The following is a 22,523-nucleotide window of genomic DNA, read 5'->3' as shown; positions in this document are numbered from 1 at the left end:
CCCCACTGGGCCCAAGAAAGAATGAAGAGGAGAATCTCTGAAAGGGGGGCAGAAAGGGGATCCACAGCCTTTGCTGTGGACCATGCCACAAACTTGTTCCATCTACAGGCGTATAACGTTTTGGTGGAGGGACGCCTGGCTGGCAAGATAACGCTACAGACTTTGGGAGGAAGGTCGAAAGCTGCCAACTGTCGCTGCTCAGTCTCCAAACAAAGAGGTGGGTGCTGGACAGGTTCAGGTGGAGGCCCGTCTTATGATGCTGCGACAGAAGATCCTCCCGAAGAGGCTGCCTGATCAGAGTACGGATGGCCATGTGCAGAAGCTCGGGATACCAGACTCTTCGTGCCCAGTCCGGGGCCACAATAATGACTCGGGCCCGGACGCACGTGATCTTCTACAGCACTCTGGGTTGAAGTGGTATATGCGGAAAGCGTATAGAAGACCGCAACTCCACTTGCGACAAAAAGCATTGCCTAGCGAGTGCCGCCTTGGAAATTCCAAAGCGCAGAAATGCTGACATTGCGCGTTCACTTCGGTGGCGAATAGATCTAACCAAGGCTCGCCCCACTGCTGAAAGAGACCTTACTCCACCTCCGAGAGAAAACACCATTTGTGATCCATGCACCAGCAGGTGAGTTCATCTGTCCTGGCGTTCAGAGAACCTGCCAGGTGTTGAACCACCAGGAACATGCACTGATGTTCCAGCCACTTCCAGAGACGAAGTGCCTCCTGACATAGGGTCCACGACCCCACCCCGCCCTGTTTGTTGCAGTACCACATGGTGGTGGTGTTGTTCGTGAACACCTTCACTACTCTCCCTTTGACAAAAGGAAGGCATGCCTTCAGTGCAAGATGGATCGCCCGAAGCTCCAGAAGGTGGATGAGGAGCCTGGACTCCCCCAGAGACCAGAGGCCTCTGATCGCCGCCTCTCCAATGTGGCCGCCCCACCCCAGAATTGATGCATCTGTCAACACTGTGAACTCTGGTAGGGGAAGGCAGAGGGATCTGCTGTTGACCCAATCCTGGTTAGTTAGCCACCACTGCAATTGATTAGCAGTGCCCTGCAAAATCTGGATGCAACCGGAAAGATTCCCTTAATGCTGCACCCACTGGAACTTCAGGTCCCACTGCAGAGTCCGCATATGCCACCTGACGTAGTGCACCAGTAGGATGCAGGAGGCCATGAGGCCTAGTAGCCTCAGGGTCATTCTGACCGAAACCCGGGATAGAGGCTAAAAGATCGGAACCACAGCACAAATATCCCGGACTTGCTGCTAAGGAGGATAAGCCCGAAACTGTGCTAGGTCCAGAACCGTTCCAATGAAAAGGCGCATCTGAGAGGGAATCAGGTGTGATTTTGGCACGTTGATGGTGAACCCCACCGAATACAGGAGGTCGGCCGTAGTCAGGAGGTGGGAGATGACAGCCTGAGGTAAGCCAGCCCTCAACAGCCAGACGTCGAGATGGTGGAAGACTGGACACCCTGATCTGCGCAGATGAGTTGCGAACACCGCTATCACCTTCATGAATATCCGAGGTGCCAAATGGGAGCACAGTAAACTGAAAATGCTTGTGGCCTACCGTGAACCGTAGGTAATACCTGTGAGCCGACAGGACGGGGATGTGAAAATAAGCATCCTGCAAGTCCAACGCTACCATCCAGTCTCCAGGGTCGAGGGCAGACAGGACCTGACCAATGTCAGCATTGTGAACTTCTCCTTCCGGAGGAAGTGGTTGACATTCCTGAGATCCAAGATAGGACTCAGGCCCTTGTCCCTCTTGGGCACCAGAAAGCAGTGGGAATAACAACCAAGACCTACTTCTGGGGCAGGAACTCGCTCGATGGCTTCCTTGGCCAAGCGAGCCTGAACTTCCGATTGGAGAAGGGCCAAGTGATCCTCCAACATGTGAAGGAATTGAGGTGGCATGGATGAAGGGGTAGTCTCGAAGGGAAGGGAGTAGCCCCGTCAGACTATCTGCAAAAACCCACTTGTCTCATGTGACGGTGAGCCAGTGCGGGAGGTGAATGTGAATCCTGCCACCCACTGGCGAATTGTGGCCCTGAAAGTTTGGACCGGGAAGGCTTGGAGGCTGCTGCAGAGGGGGAGCTGGTGGACTGGCCCACCCGCTGGCCCCCAGACCCAAAACGTTGGGTCCCAAGTCCCGGCCGCTCAGAGGATAGAGAGCTTTGCAGGCCTCTGGCTCTGGGAGGAACGTGGTGGGGCACCCCTTCCATAGCCACGAAATGGGCGAAAAGCAGACTGTGCGGGGCGAGAGGTGGAAGCGAGGCACAAAGATCTGGCAGTAGCCCTGGAGTCCTTAAAGCGCTCGAAAAGCCAGTGGAACTCAGCCAGTCATAGTGTCTTAAGACTACTGGCATTGAAATGGTGTTCTCCTGCGAGTCGGCGTTGTCCAGCCCACACCAAATGGCGAACTTCGCTGCGTCTCTCCCTTCGACCACTGCATGGGACAGCAAGGCCTGGAGCGCCTCCAGGCACTGTTGCAGTACCTGCGCGACCATGTCCCGAACAGAATGTAAGTAACGGCCCAAGAGACATGCGGTGTTCAGAGACCGCAGTCCAATGCTGTAGGAAGAAAACATTTCTTTCCAAGATGGTCCAGCTACTGGGATTCCCTATCAGGTGGTGCAGTAGGATACGCGCCCTTGGAAGTCGAGGCTTGGACCACCAAGGTATCAGGGGTGGGGTGTTGGGAGACGAAAATGGTGTCGCCCAGGACCGGGCGGGGGCGTCGCTCAATCATCCTACCCACAGGAGCCCCTGTGTTAGGTTTGGACCTAGTGCCCAAAAGGATGTCCGTGAGGGCCTCATTGGACGGCAGCAGGGGCTCCGAAGAGGCTGCTGCCGGTTGAAGCACCTCGTTCAGGAGGTTAGTCCTAACTGCCACCATAGGAAGCTCAAGGTTTAAAGCCTCAGCCGCCCTACGCAACACCACAGCATGAGATACACCCCTCTTCCGTAGCCACAGTAGGGGGAGACAGCATGCCAAGGTCTGGGGAAGTGTCCAGACCACTGGCCTCAACCAACTCCTCTCTCCAGTTCGGTTACTCTAACTGGTCTAAGTTGCACAAAGAGAGTCAAAAAGGGACTTGAGGTACTGCTTTCTCCGGATCTGCGCTGCATAGTGCAGAAAAAGAAAGTACTGACGTCAGCACGCAGGGGAAGCATCTAAGCAGATACTGCGACGTTATTACAGCAACCACAACGCCAACAACGAACGCGGAGTCAACTGACGCCACCTACCGACGTGCAGGGGTACTGCTGAAGAAAAATTATGTGGATCGAGTCTGACACCTGGGGGTAATTCTAAGGTGAGGAATCCATAACTAATAGTCTCTTTCTGATGCCAACAGCAATACATACATCAGCGGCCCATCAAACCCACACTTTCATAGAACTTGTACTTCTGCCGGCCACTGACAGCTTGCATGTCTCCGATAAACAGATCCTCCGCCTTAGAGGAATCTCCTACCACCCTCCCATGCTGCTCTGCCTTGGCTCAGGGGCCCCCCACGATCTGCCCATCTGGCACCTCAATGCTTGGCATCGTAAGAAAATTGCTCTGATGTTCTATCTTATCTGCAGAATTAAAGGCATAATTTCAATTTAACCAGGGCAGAGTCCACTCGGCTGGCATCTTTTGGGTGGCATGGAAGCTCCAGCATGAGACCCTCTTAGAAACCCACATGTTTCACCTGGAAGCAAACCTTCCAGATGACCCCCAGGGTGAGTCCTCCCATCAGCTTGCCTTTGCTGAGCTACTGCAGATATCGCTAAAGGAGGCGTGTCAGTTTTGGCCTCAAGAACAAGGGTTTATCAACAGGGAGACAAAAATTGCAAGCTACTCTACTGGTTAGTTACAAGACCCTAGGCACCCTGGATAATCCCTGCGGTCCTACATATTAGGAACATGCCACTCCACGCCACATCTGTCATAGTAAAGGCCCTTGTTATGTTAAAAAGGTTTCTAGAGCACACGGCTGCTCCAAAACAGGGGTTTCCTGGCACTAGTTACAGGTAGGACGACAGCAGAAAAGCTGGTTAGACTTGTGAGAAGAACAACCAGGTCTTTAGCTGTTTCCGAAAGCTTCAGTTGTTTTGAGTATTTCTTAGAAAAGGCGGCATAGAGTTTCAAACGGTAGGGGTTAGGACTCGGAAGGAGCAACTATCTATTCTAGCTCTTCTGTCGTGACCAAATTCAGGTCTGCAGAGAGCAAGGCTCTCGTAGGGTGTTAGAAATGGGATTTTTGGTAGGCTAGGGCATGCGCCAAAGCCAGGCAGAAACCATCACTCTAGTTAGGATAAGGGAGTTGCACTCCTAAAATAACCCCTGTTCATCCCCTTGGTAGCTGGGCACAAGCAGTCAGGCTTATCTTAGAGGCGGTGTGTAAAGCATTTGCACATTACCAACAGTAATACAGTGTAAGCACTACAAAAGGACACCACACCAGTTCGTTCAGGGCTGTCACGCGTTGTGAGCAAACAAATCCAAACAGTCTGGGCTGAAGTTGGGCCAGCTACGGTGTCGGGAAGATCCGCAAACAGTACCTTTTAGAAATGCAGGGCGACGGCGACCTCTCTTTGAGCATCCGAAAGCACGGCATCTGCAGGCGTCAGTTCCAGAGGTCAGTGCAGGAGTCGTCGGGGCCCTCAAAGTCATACGCGTTGCAGATCGAACCCCTCTCTGTTGAAGTAAGGAGCGCTGGCATTGGCAGGTGTCAGGTGCTGCGGTGCGAAGTGCAGAAGTGCGGTGTTCTCAGGTCGCGGTGCGAGCAGCGGCTCGTGGTGGCGTCAGATGGCGTAGTCGGTGAGACCAGGGTCGAGGTGCGAAGTGAATGCAGTGCTCGTCGCGGTGCAGCCAGGTGTTTGGACCGCGACCTGGCTGCACCGCGACGAGCACTGCATTCACTTCACACCTCGACCCTGGTCTCACCGACTACGCAATCTGCAAGCAGCAGCGTCGATTTCAGTGTGGAGCGACGTCGTTGGGGATACCAAGGCATCATTGTGCAGCGAGGCGGTGCGGAGTGCGGGGTTGACAGGTCGCGGTGCGAGCAGCGGCTTGGTGACAGTATCAGCAGGTGTCGTTAGGGAGACCAGGGTCGTGGTGCGGCGTTGCCCTCTGCGGTGCCTTCAGGACCCGGAGTCAGCAGCGTCATCCTCGAGTTGATTTTCTTCTGTTGCAGCACAAAGCACACACCCTTGGAGAAACTCACAAAAGTAGATTGCAGAAAGTTCAGTCCAGTCCTTTTACTTCCCAAGACAGAAGCAGCCACTGCAGGCCAACACAGCAAAGCACACAGTAAAGTGGTAGTTCCTCCTCAGAACTTCTCCAGCTCTTTTTCTTGGTCCTAAAGAGTTCTAAAGTTCAGGGGTCTGGGCCCCAATATTTAGATATCAAAATCCTTTTATCTCTTAGGCAGGGAGTGTCTGTGCCCAGCCAAAACCAGTTCTGCCTTCTCTGGTGTGGCTTCCTGGCAGGAGGTGGAGACGGCATTGTCAGAGGCAGACCAGGCCCATTCAGGTGCAAGGAAATCTCCTCCCCCCTACTCTAAATGTAGCCCAGGTCTATTCAGCCCTTTCCTGACCCACCTAGACTATCCGGAGCCACTCCTGCTACCCAACCCCTGTCATCCAAATCCCCTTCACTAAAAGATGCATCTTTAGATTCTGGGTTCAGGCATACTAAACTTCATTTTCCTACCTAGTCCCCAGGGCCAGTTATGTTTATTAGATGTTATAAACAAACTCCCCATTCTGTCCAATGGGGAACAGGTAGCCTTGCAATAGTGAAAAACAAAATTGGCAGTAATTCACTATCAGGACGTGCCACACACACCAGGGCGTGTCCTACCTTTAACATATACTGCACCCTGCCCACAGGGATACCTTGGACCTACCTTAGGGGTGACTGACATGTAAGAAAAGGGAAGGTTAGGGCCTGGCAAGTGAGTGCACTTGCCAAGTCGACATGGCAGTACCAGACTGCACACAGGCTCTGCAATGGTAGGTGTCATCTTTCTTGCCTTGGTATGCCCCCACTTTTTTCTGAACTGCTGATGTGCTTTGACGGAGTGTGCCCTAGGTCCCTGCCAATCAGGTACCCAGGGCCTGTGTTCCTTCCCTAAAAACTATGCAGAAACGAAATACCCAATAGGCATCTCTGGCCACTTGTCAGCCCCTAGTAAATGGTACCTCAGTTACCCAGGGCATGGTGACCAGAGAAGACCCCTGAGGGCTGCAGCAATGATTGTGCCACCTTCAGGGGTCCTGTACCCTGGCACCCACACACTGTCTTGGCAGGCTGAGTGCCTAAGTACAGAACCAAAACAAGAGTCGATATGGCACACATCCCTGTGTGCCCTGCCCACAGAACCCACTGCCCTGGCATACCTCAGTCACCCCTCTAGCTGGGTGCCCTATGCCAGAGGTGAGGGCACAGGTGCATGGGCCCTGTGCCCCTACAGTACCCAGGGCCATTCTTGGGCACTGTAAGTGCAGTGATGCCATTAAGAGTATATGGTGCTGGGAGGTTGTCATTACGAACTCCACCGCACCACAATGGCTACACTGAAGACTGACAAGTTTGGTATCAAACTTCTCAGCACATTAAACCCGCACTGATGCCAGTGTGGGATTTAATGTAACATGCACGAGAGGGCATCTTAGAGATGCCCTCCAAAACCCGAACCTACCATCCACGTCTGGGCTGAGTGGCTGCAGAGGCTGCCACACAGCAGACATGTTGCTGGACCCCTGGGTGGAGAGCCCTCCGTTCTCCTAGGTCTGCAACAAAGCACATCCTGGGCGAGGTGCTATGTCTCCTCCCCCAGGATGGATAGGGGGAAGCTTCAAAGGCATACCGCCTCTGAAAGCTTCTCCAGACCATTTGCTGTACCCAGCAACCAGTCCTACCTCCATTCTGGCAGGAAGACTGGCGGGAAAAACTACGTCAGGAAGGGGGGGGGGTTGCCAACTCAACCCCTCAGGTGGAGGAGGCGAGGTGAAGAACGACCCCGTGCTCCGGCCATCTTGTAGATGAGGAGCCCTGCCCAATCCCAGCTAGACTCATGCCCCCCTCCCACAGGAGAGGAGCAGGCCAGGGGGTGTACTCACCCCAGGAAGGGACCCATTGGTCCCTGTCCTTGCCTTACCTGTAACGCCCCTAAAATTAGTATTTAGGGGCTCCCTGAAACTTCCTTCCTCAGATCCCGATATCAGAAAGAAGAAAGAAGATCAAGAAGATGACCCGCCGTGCACCTGCTAACAACAGGACAACAACAACTGACTTGGCCCCAGCCCTACTGGCCTGTTGATCCTGGAACCTGCTCCTGCCTAACCCCGGTGACCTCCGCGGACAGCAACCTTGGGACACCCAGAGGACCTGCCTGCCTTGACCCTCTCAACGATTGGGACTCCCATCAGCAGAGGCTCTGCTGCACCAACCCACCTGTTGCCCACCAGGAAGCTCCGGAAGAGCCCACTCTGCACCAGCCGAGCCCGGGCCGGGCCAACCCGAACCAAGACCACGAGGACGTCCCCCCGGCGACTGGGACCCGAAGTCGACAAACACCCTCCCCGACGAACCAGCCGACGCCTGCAGACTCAGAACCAGGGGCCACCCCAACCGCGATCAGCCGAGGGTAAGCTTTTCCGACACCCAAAGACACCCCTGCACCCGGCGCCCTACAGCCCCCTGTGCCTCCCTTTGGGGTACCCTACCTGTGCTCCAACATCCCAACTTACCTCTCGAGATGCTGGTCGCCCCTGGAGAGTCACCGTCCCCAAGCCTGCAGCCTTTGCTCCTTTTTCCAGATCCTCATTGGATAACATTGAGCGCCCGACGGCTCAAAAGCACCCTGCACCCAGCCGCCCGAGTGCCGCTGGCTGTGACCTCTATGCCCTATCCTACTTCCCCCCTTGCCCAGAGCAAGTGACCAGGAGCCCAGCTCCCAGAGCCGCGTGGCCTGCTAGCCAGCAGCCACCAACCGAAGGCCCCCTTTCCCTCATTGGGCCTACCTACCTCTGCACCCGGCCGCCCCTGCGCCGCTGGGACTGAACTAACTGTACTCACCTGACCCTGGGGGACCCCTGAGTCTATGCCCAGAACCCTAACTTCACCAACCAAGTACTCACCTGGAAACCGGTAATTCACTTACCTGCCATTGGATAACATTGACCCATTTTTTGACTCGAAAATTTTCTAAGTGTGAAGTTTTGTCAACTGAAAATACTCCTATAAAATCAGCCAAAGTCCGAATTCGAAAATACTCACCTGTGGTCAGGAGAGAAGCCAGTACTGTACCATTCAGCCCAGTACTGAACCACAACAGTAATCCCTAGCGGGTTTACTAATAACCTGTATTTTCTCCATAGGAACCCAGTCTGCTTTTCTATGAAATGTCTTCTGTCTACTTTTGAAAACTGCAAATATTCTTTAAAAATCGCACGACATACTGAAACGCAATTATCTACCTGTTTTGAGTTAAGCCCACAGTGCTGGCCCTAGGAGACTAGTGCTGGGATACAAAAGTAACGTGATCGTACTTTACCTGTAACCTGAATTTCCTCCCATTGAATACCATTGTGAGAATCACCTCGAAAAGTTTCTAAGTGTGAACTTTTAAAACAGCTTTATATTCAGGAAAAATCATCACTGTAACTAAAACGTTTTTGCTAATCTGGTTTCAGCTTAGACCCCAGGACTGAATCCAAGATCTAGTCCTGGAACTACCAAAGTAATCCATAAAGTAATCAACTGTACTTTCCTCTGAAAACCCATTGAGCTCAATGCTAGAGTGTGTTTTAGAACTGTATTGCTATTAGCTAACCTGTGATTATTGTGTGTACAAACGTGTTGCTCCTCTGCAAAGTAATTACCTGAGAGTAATCGTAATATGAAAAGTATATTTTGATAACTGTCGGTTCTAAAAATAAAACAACTATATCTAAGGATATAATAATAATTGGCCTGGAGTTCAGTTCTTGAGTGTGTGAAACCTTTTGCTGACTGAGTGTGTACAACAAATGCTTTACACTGTTCTCTGGTACTGCCTTACTGCTCGACCAAGCTACCACTTTAAAGAGTAAGGTCAGTTCTGACTTTAACCTCTGTTAAACCTTTGGGGTTTGTGGACTCTATACACACTGTACTGCCTTATTGTCCAGTATATATAGAGCCACCTTCTCACAGTAGGCCAGAGTTAGCTTTTATGGGCTGTGTGTATGAGTGGCACAATCCAGTCCTGCAGCCCACCAACAGCATTTGATTTACCGGCCCTGGCACACGCAGTGCGCTTTACTAGGGACTGACACATAAATCAACCAAGCCAATCATGGAAACACCAGTCCATAACACAATCTACACGGAGAGCATATGCACTTTAGCACTGATCAGTAATGGTAAAGCGCCCAGAGTCCTAAAACCAACACAAACAGGTCAGGAAACAAATAGGAGGAAGAAGCAAAATGTTTGGGGATAATCCTGCAAAAAGGGCACTTCTGGTTTACAGCGGATCTCATGGGAAATGCATAGTATTATAAAACTTCATGCGCTTTTCAACAGGAAGCCAGTGTAGATTGCTAAGGAGCTTAGGAGAGTAGAAGCCCGGCGGCAGCACTTTAGACAACCTGCAGCCAGTTTAAGACCAATCTTTTGATGCCCAGGTAGAGGCTATTGTATTAGTCTAGTCGCAAGTTGACAAGGGATTGAACAATGGCTGGCTTAGTATATGGTGCACACTTATTCAAGGGATGCACCTTGCACTGATCCAGGTAACACTTATGGTGATTTTAGTGGTCTTTGATAACCATAGGAAGCTCTCAGAGAGGTCTCCGTGGAGAGCAGCTTTCAGGCTTATCTTAATGGAGTGTAAAGCAGCATGTTTTACCGCATTTAATCAATAACGTAGATTAGATGGAAAAGAATCACAGAATGTTTATAAAAATACTTCTATCTGATACACACCACTCACTAACACATTGATATATATCCTATCCGGAAAAATCAATAGCACACACAAGAATACCTGGCAAAACAATCAGGTAAGTAGCACAGAATACAATGGTCTCTAGGGGGAGACCAAACCATATGCTAATAAAGTGGAATGTGAACTGCCAGGAAGAATGGGACTTGGTCCAGAAGAATGAGAGGAGCTGGGGATGCAAGAAAACACCCATGGTAGATACCCAGGAACAGTACAGAGGTAGTGTGCAGAGCTGAAACACAGCCGCGTGCCCAATGGAAATCAATGGAGAAGTTGTGGTTGCAGTTTTGCAGAAGGACCTTTACCAGAGCACCCAGAAGAATTCCCTTGGAGAACGGAAGGTTGGAGAGCCACACCACCTGAGGGTGCCCGAAGAACCTACACCTGGAAAGCCGGCTGCATAGAGGTGAAGAGAAGTTGGAACCTGCCGTTAATGACAATGAGAGACTTAAAAAAATAATGCTTCTGGAGGAGTACTTGAAGAAGTCCAGTGGAATCCAAACATGGATTCTGAAAGGGAAAAACATGAAAGCAGAGGGGACAGAGTCCATGCCACTCGGAGGTGACCAAGAAGCACAGAAGTACAATGCCCACTGATGTCGGGAGGTTCTGATGTGAAGATGGTGACATTGTCGCTGCAGCTGTGAGGACCAGGAGACGCTGAGTAAGATCAGGAGCTGTGAATGAGCTGTCCCGCATCAGATTCCGGCATCTAGGTGGTTGGTGTCTGGTGGGAGCACCAACAAGCCTCGGTAGCCACAACTGGTATGGAGAACGAAAAGTAGCAACCACTATAAAGTTAGACATCTCATAATAACTGATGTTCCCTATATGTATTAAAATGGCTGACTGCACTTAAATAGCCTGGAGAATTGACTCCGGGGTTTGTACAGTCGGTGTCTAGCAGGAGCACCAACAAGCCTTGGTAACCGCAAATGGCATGGAAAACGACAAAATGCTATCACTGACACCAGCAAGGTCCAAGGGACTCACAAAATGCAGGAGAGTCAGAGCAGGCCCTGAGCAAGCAAGGGAGTACACTGAAGCATAGGAAGATCCTCAAGAGGACCCACAGGCAGAAGCACAGGAGTCTCCTCAAACAGCTCATCAAAGTTGGAGGACCACGAAGCAGGAGATGCAGGAAGGATTCTGTTCTTCAGGAAGTGAGGTGCTGAAGGTTGGAGCTTCTTGTAGCCCGTAGATCTCTAGAGTGCAAAGCCAACAAGTTTTGGCAATGGCAAGTTGACGCAGTGAACAGGGGTTTGGTCCCAGCAGCCCCGACGAGGGATACTGTCCTCCAAATTGCAGGGAAGACAGGTCAGGCCTCTAGTGAGCCAAAGAAACACCCGCTGTGTTCCGTGGGATGTTCGTGAGACTTCATAAGCATCAGACCGGTCAGCTTTGTTGCGGTGCCCACAGATGTAGGGGGGAGTGACTCCTTCACTCTAAGGGAAATTTCTTCTGGTGTCTTTTATGTCCACATTTGTTTTGGAGAACCTGGATGAGGCATAGACACAGATGACACATAAGACTTGAGGAACAGCGAGACCAGAAGCAGCAAGAGTCTTCCTTGATGCAGTCTTGGTTCCAGTCACAGTCCAAGTGTCCAGATGACTGAAGAGTGACTTATTTTCAGAGTGGAGTCTGGTCCCAAGACAAATCTGAGGACTTGCCCACAGGGCAGCCCTTAAATACTCTAAGGAAAGTGTTGGAATGATTTAGCGGTCTGTGAGGGATTCCCTCCTGCGACGGTGGAATACTCAGACAGTTCCAACACGGCGGTCGCCATGCCCCGGACTGGAAGTGGGGTGAACGTTCCAGCAGGCCAGACAGGAACCTACTGACTACCAACCAAGGAGCAGCTGGGCGGAGCCAAGGACGACAAGGAGACGCCGGTAATCGGACTTCATGAAGAGGTTTCGGAGACGGAAGAAGAAGATCGGATAATCGTTCCCAACCGAAGAGTTCCATTGGACAGGAGACCTCTCCAGGAGCAACACCCTTGAGTCCAGCAGTCAAACAGAAGAAGCTGAGGCTGGGACTCAAACCCCCACGGCCCAGGAGGGCCAGGGGTCCAGGCAAGTGCCCAGAGCACTGCTCTTTTCCTTTAGGGGATGGTGAGTGGGGGTTACGGGCCACTCCACCTGAAGCACTGAAATCCCTACTTGCACCTAGACACGGCACGTAGAGAGCAAGGGTGACGGGAGCACTCTTCCCCAAAAAGATACCAGACCAAGTGACCTAACTGTGTCCTTTTGTTTTGTGTTCCTTTCTCCGGTACCCTCCTCAGGAGAAAAGAAAGGCTGGGACGGAGCCCCATCAAGACGATAGCTTCCTGTGGACTCAGAATTTCTTTGTTTTACCCCATATAAGACTTGCATTCCTCTTCATTCCCAAGCCCTATAATGGATAAATCTTGGCCAAGAACTATTCAAATAAAGAGTAAAAGAAACATTAATATAAGAGCCAACACTACCCATAGTGACTCCAGTGTTCCTAATAACGGGAGGGCAGGACAACTGGCGGGGCCAACAGCTCACAGTGGTGTCAGAATTGAGCTCAGCGTCTAGTGGTTATGACACGACCTCTCACTATGGAGGCCATGATAGCCAAACTAGCAGAGGTCCAACGCCAACTGCAACTAATTTTAGAGGAACAAACCAAAATGGCCCAGCGAGAACGTAAGGCACTACAATCGGCACTGAAAGACCAAGCGAAGAACCAGCAGGTTCAGGACACAGCTGTCCTGAGCCTCACAGATGCCACAACAAACGCACAAGTGCATCCCAATATGCTTGGCATGGTCTTACAAAAATTACAGGAGGGTGACGACCCCAATTTCTTTTTGTGAATTTTGAGAGGGTTGCGCCACGGCAGCCTGGCCACAAGAGAGATGGGGACAATACATGGCCCCTTTGTTGTCCAGCGAACTCCAAGCTGCTTTCCAAGCTGCCAACCCAGGGACTACTCCCTATACTGATATAAAAAGGGCCATCCTGGAGAGGCTGGGTTGCGACTAAGAATACTACCGCAACCGTTTCCGCAAAGAGAAATGGACAGCAGGGGACAACCTTTGAGCTCTGTACTACGGGATACGAGACCTAGGAAACCGGTGGCTGAAACCTTCCTCCTCTTCCAAAGATGGCATAACTGAGAAAATCTATCTGGAACAGTACCTAGAAGCCCACCAGGAGATGGGTTAAGCAACATCCCATCTTTCAGTCACTATGGCCGTTGACTTAGCATGCATCTATCATAGATCCCCTGAGTTTAGGGCTCAATCCCAGCGCTTCCCCATAGGCCTACCCCAACCTGGACTAAGACTACCACAAAGAGTCGGATTCCTCCTCCCCTGGTAAAACATACACCCAACCAGCTTTAAGATCACAACTGTTACAGGGCCAAATGGGTTTCGACGGAGTGGGGACACATAGCCTGTCAGTGTCCTTCTCGTAACAACCCCCCAGGAACCTATGGAGGTAGGATGTACCGGTGGTCGCATTTCATAGCAGGAAAACCCCAACCGTGGTATCAAAATAAAATACTGGTGAACAGGAAACTGGTAGTAGCCCTGTTAGATTCAGGGTGTCACCATACTGTCACCAGCAGAGAGCTCATAACAGACATTCAGGACCTTGGGAGACAGAACATGGAGAAAAGAAAATGTACCCTCTCGCAGAGGTCCTACTGACCATAGAAGGGGAACCCCTCTTGAGAAAGGTAGGGGTGATATCCTCGCTTCCTGAAACCGTCGTCTTAGGGACCGACCTTCCCCAGTTCCATGAGTATGTCATCCCTTTCTCCCTTTTCACCCGTGTTGGGGTGGTTGGGAAGCGCACCGTTTTCCCAGACCCATATAGAGGGCCCCTCAATCAAAAGATCAAAAACATGTAGGGAAAAGAGATAAGAACGGGCTTTGTATTGTAAGCCCCTTGATTTCCTATCTACCCCTATCCTCGTTTCCCCAGATGAACCACAGACACCAAGTCGGAGCTTCCGAACCGCCCAGAGGGATGATGGTACACTACAACACACCTGAAACTAAGTTCAGGAGGATCACCCTGAAAAGGTAGGCTCTATCTTCTGTGTCAAAAAGGGTCTGTTATACAGGATACCCCGGGAGACTGGGCAAGCTAAGGAAGAGCTGTTGGTCTCCAAAGCCTTTCGAGAGTACGCGTTGGACCTCGCCCCTAGCCAGGCAGAGCGTGGTCACTATGGGAAGGAACATACATTGAAGTACTTATTAAAGGAGAACTGGTTAGGCCAAAAGGGAGGGCAGAAAACAGTGCTTGTGGCCCACTATGAACCACAGGCAACTTATGTGGGCCTGCAGGATGGGATGTGAAAATGAGCATCCTGCATGTCCAACACCACCATTCAGTCCCAAGGAACCAGGGCAGAGAGAAACCGAGCCAGAGTGAGCATTGTTATTTTGCCCTTGTAAAGAAAGGCATTAAGAGAGTGAAGATCTAGGATAGAACAGAGGCTTCTGTCCTCCTTCAGTACAAGGAAGTGGCAGGAATAACACAGAGATATTACTTCATCTCTTTCTCTATGATTCGTTGGCCAAACAAACCTGCACTTCCTGGTGTAAATAGACATGTGGTCCTCCGAAAAGTGGTATGACATAGTTGGCATGTGCAGGTGGTAGCCCCATTGTCAACGGTGATTTGTTGTCACCCCTTCAGAAATTCTCAGATTGTGTGTTCTACTGTGTAGCTGTGCTCTGCTAAGGGTGCATTAAAGGGGTTTGGAGGTAGTGGGTGGAGGGGAATAAGACTGAGATTAATTCTGACCCTGCTGTGCAGGTCAATGTCTGTAAAGCCAGAGGCCCAGACTTCGAAAGGGCAGGAAAGCCTGTTTTGCAGGCAGAATCGCCTAATGCTGCTGATGTGCCAAGCCCATGGCCCATCTGTTCAAAAGACAAAATTGTTGGCGGGATTGCTGGACTGGTCCTGAAAGGCCTAAGGAGCATGCCATGGACATGCTCTCCTTAAAGAGTGCTAAGGTTAAATCTGCCCTCTCACCAAAAAGACGGCAGTCTTTAAAGACATGTCCCTTAAAGACACCTGGATGTCTCTTGAGAAACCAGTGGACCTTATCCAAGCATTGATTTGAACCACTACACTGCTTTTCATAGCCCTTACTGATTGATAGTCTGTGATGTCCAGGCCCAAGAAGATGACAAATCTTACTGCATGCCCAACACCCCAAATAGTTTGGGCTAGAGAAGTCTGGCGGTCTTCTGGGGACTGCAGAAAAAACGCACCCACCTGCACAGTGTGTGGGTGCAGTGGTCTAATGAAGAGCCAACGCTGATACATGTTGCAAGTGTGTCCATCCATTTTGACTCTGTCAAGGGGTGTGGTAGGAAAAGTGTTAGGGTTGACTCGACTGGTGGACTCCTAGAACACCAGAGTTTCAGGGGCTGTCGAGGAAATCTGGTTCATCTAGATCAGGTCTATATCAGAGGATGACCTGTTGGTTGACTGTGGGACCAGAGCATTGTTTAGCTCAAGTGCCCAGCACCTCGTCTGTGAGGGCTTCATTTAAGGTAAGTGCCTGCCCAGGACCTCTGTCAATGTATTAATTTTGCCTCTATATTGGAAAGGTGAAGAGCCAGAAACTCAGCAAACCTCCTTATTACTGTGGCAAATGAAATGCTGTCCTTGGTGGGTAAGGGGAACAACCAGAGTATCAGTTGATGTATCCAGCCCACTGGCATAGTGTAGCTCCACAGACCAAATTAGAATATCATCATAAGATTGGGCAAATCCTTCCCTTTTGCACCACTGTCGTCTTCATATGGCAGGCTCTTGAAAGAGCAAAATAGCTGGTGCTATGTCTGTGTGGGACAGAGCGGTGGGAGAATAATGGCTGAGTTAGTTGGGTTCAGCAGAAACTGCAGCACATAAAGATCTAAAAGTTATTGAGATAGAGACAAGACGGCTTGGAATTGAACACCACAATAGGTTGCAAGTCTTGTATCAGCACCACTTGTGGTGGTGCTGAAGCTCATGAAGCCCACGCAGATTTTGGCAAAGGCAAGAAACTTGAAGCTGGCTCAAGGGGCCCAAATGGCAATCCTGCTGGTGGTAACCGGATTGGCAGCCCCTGCAGATGCGGGAGACCCAAGGTGCCCCAGAGGTTGCTGGAGGCATGCCAAAGATGTGTAGCATGGCTTCCCAGATAACCTCTATCTGCAGCAACATCAGAGACAGAATCAACTCCTCAGTGGAATGAGAGTGAGACGTGGACGCATGGTGACACCCTAATTCTTTGTCTGGAGATCGTAAAGGGGCAGAGTCACGCTAGGACTTCTTTTGTTTCTTCTTCGACTTACCCAAAGACTTTGACCAAGAGTAAGACCTGCTTCAGGGACAACTTTGAGAGAGGGAGCAGTGTGGAGACTTCCAGTATTTCGCCATATTGAGCTGTGACTAACTCTTTCTGATGGCCTTAGAGTTCATCTGGATGCAGTCATCACAGACTTTAAAGTGGTGTGCAGAACCTAAACAGCAGATGCACACTGGAAAATTGTGTGAAGAAAAATCTTTTCAAAGAGTGAAGAAAGGAGTGGCGCTCTGGATCCATGTCTCAAGGCTTGGAAAGAAAGGAACTCACATTATTAGCATGGATGGGTGGCGATTACATGCAACTCGGGTGGTCACTTACGGAACGGAGTAAGGTTGATAGAGAGTCGCACTGCACCACCTATTCGCATGCAGGAGCACTGCTTTTGAGTTTTCCAGATCTAGTTTGATACCCGGGGGAAACTCACAAGGAAACAAATATGCAGTTATAAGTATTTTCAGAAGAAGGTTATATTAAAGTCAGAGAAGGTCAAAATGACCACCTTATCACCGTCATGGTCAGTGTCAAAATCATGGTTGGCCCAATTCAGAAAAAGTAAGACATGAAAAATGGATCAAAATAGATCCTGCATCTAATTAAGATATTCATCCCTAGCAAAAACTGGAGTGGAGGAGCCTACTCCTGCATTAGGGTATCAGACTTCATCTTAGTGGATTGAAAAATGCTCAGGGTCTGAAAATGGGGTCCAATGATCTGATAACAGCGTCCGAGGTGCCAGCTTCGACTTTTGTGTCATACTGTGTGGATCTTCAGTTAGGGAATCAGTACTGAATGCACAAGAAGGGCACAATAGCATTTTTTACACTCCTTCCTCTTATGTGCTACACTTGGGCTTCATGGAGAGATAATGGAGGGTGGGGCTCAGTGCCGACCCCTGAGGCACTTCCTGCTGTAATGGGAAAATGTCCGAGGTTTATGGCTTCTGAATAACCTGGAACAAGTGCCTATGAAGGAAGTTCGCAATGTAATCAAAGGCTCTGGCCTTTATACCCTGTGTCCACAGTTGATCCAGTAACACATTGTGCGAAACTGTTTCGAATGCCATGCTGAGATCCAGCATGATGAGAGCCCTTGATTTCCCTTTGTCAGCCACCCTACGTAGTTTCTCTGAGGTCAGAAGCAGGACCAATTCCGTACTACACTGCAACCTGCAATAAGATTGGGTCTCGTGTAGGATATTCTTATGTGTGATGATTAATTAGGAGTTGATGTGCTTTTCAGCCAGTTTAGCCACAAAAGGCAGGAGAGTAATGGGGCTAGGGTTCTCTGGTTTAGAGGGACCATGAGAAGGCATGTAAAAACAGAATTCGGCATGTATGGTGCACTTCCGTTTGAATTTCCAACAAGGTGCTGCTGTTGACTCCAAACAAGTACAAAACGTGTCTAAGCCGTGTAAGCACGTATAGCGTCCAGCTGGATCAGTAATTCTATTCAGCATCTGGGACCCACCCCACCCACCTGATGAAGAACCATTGTCTGTCAACCTCTATACTACGAAGAGCCCCAAAAGCACACATAAGGAGATATTGTGTTCAGAATAATGACTGGACAATAAATGTGTCTGTTCTTTAGCGATCCACTGGCTTGACCTTTTGATAACATCTGTACTCCCAGGGACTTCCTTAAACACTTCTACAGGGGCCCCCACTTTCTCATCTAGGTCCTGAAATCCCTCATTTTAACCCAGTCTCCATTTTGTGTTTAAAAGTACATTATATTGACACAATACAACTTGTTTCAGGAGTGTGCTTACATGTGCTTCAATGTAATCCCTAGGGCATGAAATAAACAATTTCTTGTAATGCTTTGCTCAAGATCATGACTAGCCGGTGGTTCTGTGATGCAATTTATACTTTCAATATCTATAGCGGAAAGGGATTCATTCATAGGCCCGGATTAGGAGGTTAGCTAAATTCCATGCAGGGATTCCCAATGGCCAACGTTACAGTTACTGGCTGTCATCTCTGCCTGGAAGTCTGCATCTTACAAGTAACACCCCCCTCAGAATGAGGTGTAACTGTGCAGATCACAATTACTTTGAGGAATTCTGCATGATATTAACTATTTTGAGGGGTTTAAAGATTCCATATACCACCTGCTCTGAGTAGATGGTAAATCAGAGCAATGGCAGGGTGGAGGGAGAGCAGCTGAGAAGGTTGGAGAGGGAAAGGCAAGAATAGTTTTGTCCGGAAGCATGTGAAAAAATCCTTTGCAGCCAAAGCCTTATGCCATTTTTTTTTTTAACGGGCTGGGTTTTTATGGCTTGAAAAAATAGATTCCGCACTTGAGGAAAATTGGTGTGAAGCAGGACCATTCATAATCAGGCAGAGCAGTATGCCACACATGGACACCGATCCGTCCAGCCCTTTGAAGTATACTATACTGTTGACTGCAAAGAGCAAAAGTGAATCGAGAAAGCAAGACACATTTCTGCTTCCAGTCTAGCAGAAGTCTAAGAAATGAATATGTGACAGCTAATATCTTTTTCATTATTGTTTGCTGAATCTAAGAACTGATATGGTAACAGGAGTAAAAAAAAAGAGAGGGGGCCTAGGAGCCAATAAAAGTCTATTTCCGAGGCACCAAAGGCAATCATATTGGCAATGGTACTTGGAATCTCAATGTCCAAAAGCTTTGGCATTTCGGTTACATCACTATTCGTCAAAAATAAATAATTATGGGCAAACAGTACTGATATTTATTTTGTAAAAGGGAGCTTGTAATAAAACGTGCGAACAATTTTACACAGATTTCCATCAATTATATAATTATGAATGCTATTTTTCATTAACACGTGTTTGATTTGAAACCCGATTTATTGATTCCAATGGAAAAGCTAAAAAAAGTGGTATTTTTCATCTTGCTACTGAAGAACACAATTAGAAATGAAGACAAGTTCAAACACAAAATACTAATCTCCACTATGTATAAACAATACATACTGTATTTTCTTCATCTGTTTCATTTTCTTTGTTGGAATCTGTAAGGTAATCCGTATTTTCCTCCTCCTCCTCTTCCACTTCATCCTCCTCGTGTTCTGAACCATCCTGAAAAAAAATACCATTTGAGTATACAGCACATACTGACAGTTTTCTTTGGAAACAATCAGGCGCTATGTGCGGGTTTGTTCATAAAACTCATTTTACAGCACTCAACCTATCGAGAAAACAAGAGATCAATATTTTCATAATGATGAAGTTATTTTTCTTTGATTAACATCTTTTTGGTTGCTACTCTGACCACCTACAGATTGCTCACCTTTTGAACACCCAGGTGTCAGTCAGAATCTGGAAACTTTTCAATAACTTTCCACGCTGGTAGAGGGCGCGGACTCCACTTTGATACCAGAAGTGAGATCCTTGTGACATCACTGGAGTTATAAAGCACCCTGTTGGGGCAATGACATCAGTTTTCCATTCATTTTTTACACGCCTTTGAGACAGACAGATGAGAATGACATCTGACAGGTGCAGCAATTTTTTGGGAAATGGGACCCTATTAACAAGCTGTACTTATCAACCAGCCATGAACCGGGGAGGTGGGTGGGTCAGTGAGGAATACGCAGGTTAACAGAGCATCCACCCGAAAGATTGTTACCAAAGGCAACTTTTTCTTATGATGGATACCCCTACCTGCAGGTTACTCATCTTTTGAATAAAGCAATATCTGACCAGGAGATGGTGTACGCCTGGTTATAGCAGAAATCTTCAAGGACAGAGCATGCTAAGTACCCTTCCCTCAGAACTTTCAAAATGAAGCAGTAGTGCTTCGCAAAAGTGTTGAGGGAATTACAAATCTCAACTATGCACATTTCTGCTACTGGTACCCCTCTTGCTATAGCAGAGGTAGAAGGCGTTGTGTTAGTAGAGTAGGCCCGGATTGGTCACAATACGGTTTCAGAAAGGAGCATAGCACAGAAACGGCTTTGCTTGCTGCCTCTGAAGAGATCAGATGGGCCTTGGATAAGGTTACCAAGACGTCCTGATAATACTTGATCTCTCGGTTGCATTTGACATGGTTAACCATTCTATATTGATTAACCGTTTAGGGGCCATGGAAATCAGAGGAGCTGCCTTGACCCTACTACAAGATTTCTTAACACATAGAAGAAACCATGTTGTACTGGGCAATGGCACATCTGAGCAATTTAATTCGCCATGTGGGGTGCCGCAGAGCACTTTACTGAGCCCCACCCTTTTTATTTAACTTGTACACTGCTCCCTTGGTGAAACTGATAAAGTCCCTGACTTTCTCGGTGGTGTCTTACGCAGACAGCACACAAATTGTGGTGTTTATCCCCAAAGACTCAAATGAGGCGGGCCTTAGGTTCTGCTCTTGTATGACGCAAATTGATCAATGGATGAAAACTAATTGCCTAAAGCTAAATTCAGGCAAAATTGAGGTGTTAGTTTTCGGTAACAGATCGGTCTGTCTCCTAACTGGTGGCCCCACAATATGGGACCCTTACCTATTCCAGCTCAAAAAGGAAGAATCTTGGGAATAATTTTTGATGACAAGCTTCATTTTGGCCATCAAATAAAAGCCTCATCTTCCTCAGTATTTCACACGCTAAAAATGATAAGGAAAATCAGATCTTTCATCCCAAAAGAACTCCAAAGATTGGTTGTTACCTCTCTTGTTCTGACCAAGCTGGATTATGGAAATTCGCTATTAATTGGGATCTGCAAGAAGTCACTATAAAAACTATGAATACTACAAAATGTGGCTCCAAGACTTCTTGCTAATTCACAAACACAAATCAGCGGCCCAAACTTTGATCAATCTACACTGGCTAACTATAGCTAAACACCTAGAGTTTAAAACACTATGCATAACTTTCAAGGTGCTGCAGAACTCTGGACCTTGCTTTTTCCGTAGTAAACTAGCCTGGTACTTGCCTAGCAGAAAGTGCAGATCCTCGGAAGCGAGGCTACTATCGCTAGATCTAAGCTCATGGCCTGGGGTGGCTGGAGTTTCCTGTTGAATGCAGCCACACCTTGGAATGCTCTACCTTTAGCCATCAAATGTTGTTCTGGCTTCCTAATTTTTCGGAAATAAGTCAAAACCTGGGTGTTCTCTCACCAATGATTAGAATGACTTCCGTCCAAGCCTCACATCCCCTGTCTGCTCCAGCGCCAAGATTCCCCTGGGCATTCGAGCGCTTTATAAATCCTAAAATCAAATCAAATCATACACTCCGGTGGCTCCTTGTGGGCAAGTCATAGCACATTTTGATGCACAAGATAATCAAATGGGATAATGTCCTCTTATCTTGCCAACAAAGCTGGTCGTCCTGTCTGACCTCCTTTGGCCTATCCACATAAAAGCAGACTGCTCTGTTGGGTTCTAGTCTGTGAAGCCTCTCTTCATCCCTTCATGGGATGTGTGAGAGGAACAAAGGTTGACAGTGGGATGCATTAACTCACATGAAAGCGGGTAACCACTTTGGGTAGGAGCGCAGTCCTGCTTCTGAGAAACAGCTTGTTAGGAAATAAAGAACTTGACACTCACTCGCATGTCTGGCTGACATGATGGCAATTAGTAAAGGTGTTATGACCATAACCAGTTGCAACTGGCCACTGTGCAAATGTTTGAAAGGAGAACACACCAAAAACATGAGAACCAGATGTATGCCCCACTGTGACATAATGAATGGGGATGGAGGAAATTTGTTTGCAAGTCCTTTCGAGAACCTGATCACTGTGGTGATTTGAAGTGAGACACCTGATGAGGAAGACAGAGAAAAGTTGTCAATCTGATAAGAAGACTAACTGTGCCTACTGCATGCTCTTGCTGAGCTAGTGACATGCAGAAACTGAATTGTCAGATAGCCAGGAGCGTAGAGGTCTGTAGAGTTGTCCATACACCACTTTACAAACATACCCCATCCACCGGCATACACCACTTTGTTGGAATGTCTGTGGGACATTAAAAAAAAATCAACCACTTCAGGAAGTAAAGAAAAAGATGTCAGTATACCCTACTCCACGCAGCAAGGTGGAGGTTCTGGGAGTTGAGGTACAGAAAGGGAAAGCAGGTCTATCCTGTTAAGAAGAAAAAGCAGGAGGCACATGGAGAGGTGTATCATGTATGCACACCACATCACATCCTTGAGCGCTATCAGAATGACTTGACCCAGAT

At 48.6% G+C, this 22,523-nt stretch overlaps 1 protein-coding gene across 10 annotated transcripts in view; it reads right to left on the bottom strand.

The window, feature by feature from the left end:
• The window catches only part of UPF2 (UPF2 regulator of nonsense mediated mRNA decay), a 1,696,571-nt gene that overhangs the window by 420,491 nt on the left and 1,253,557 nt on the right, over positions 1-22,523 (bottom strand). For all 10 annotated transcript variants that reach the window (XM_078674159.1, XM_078674161.1, XM_078674162.1 and 7 more), the window contains one exon: positions 19,325-19,429. In XM_078674159.1, coding sequence (XP_078530285.1) covers positions 19,325-19,429 — 105 coding nt within the window. The remainder of the gene's footprint in view (positions 1-19,324; positions 19,430-22,523) is intronic.

This window comes from Lissotriton helveticus, chromosome 1_1, assembly GCF_964261635.1.
Source record: "Lissotriton helveticus chromosome 1_1, aLisHel1.1, whole genome shotgun sequence".
Taxonomy (NCBI): Eukaryota; Metazoa; Chordata; class Amphibia; order Caudata; family Salamandridae; genus Lissotriton; species Lissotriton helveticus.
This window is presented reverse-complemented; position numbering and strand designations above follow the sequence as displayed.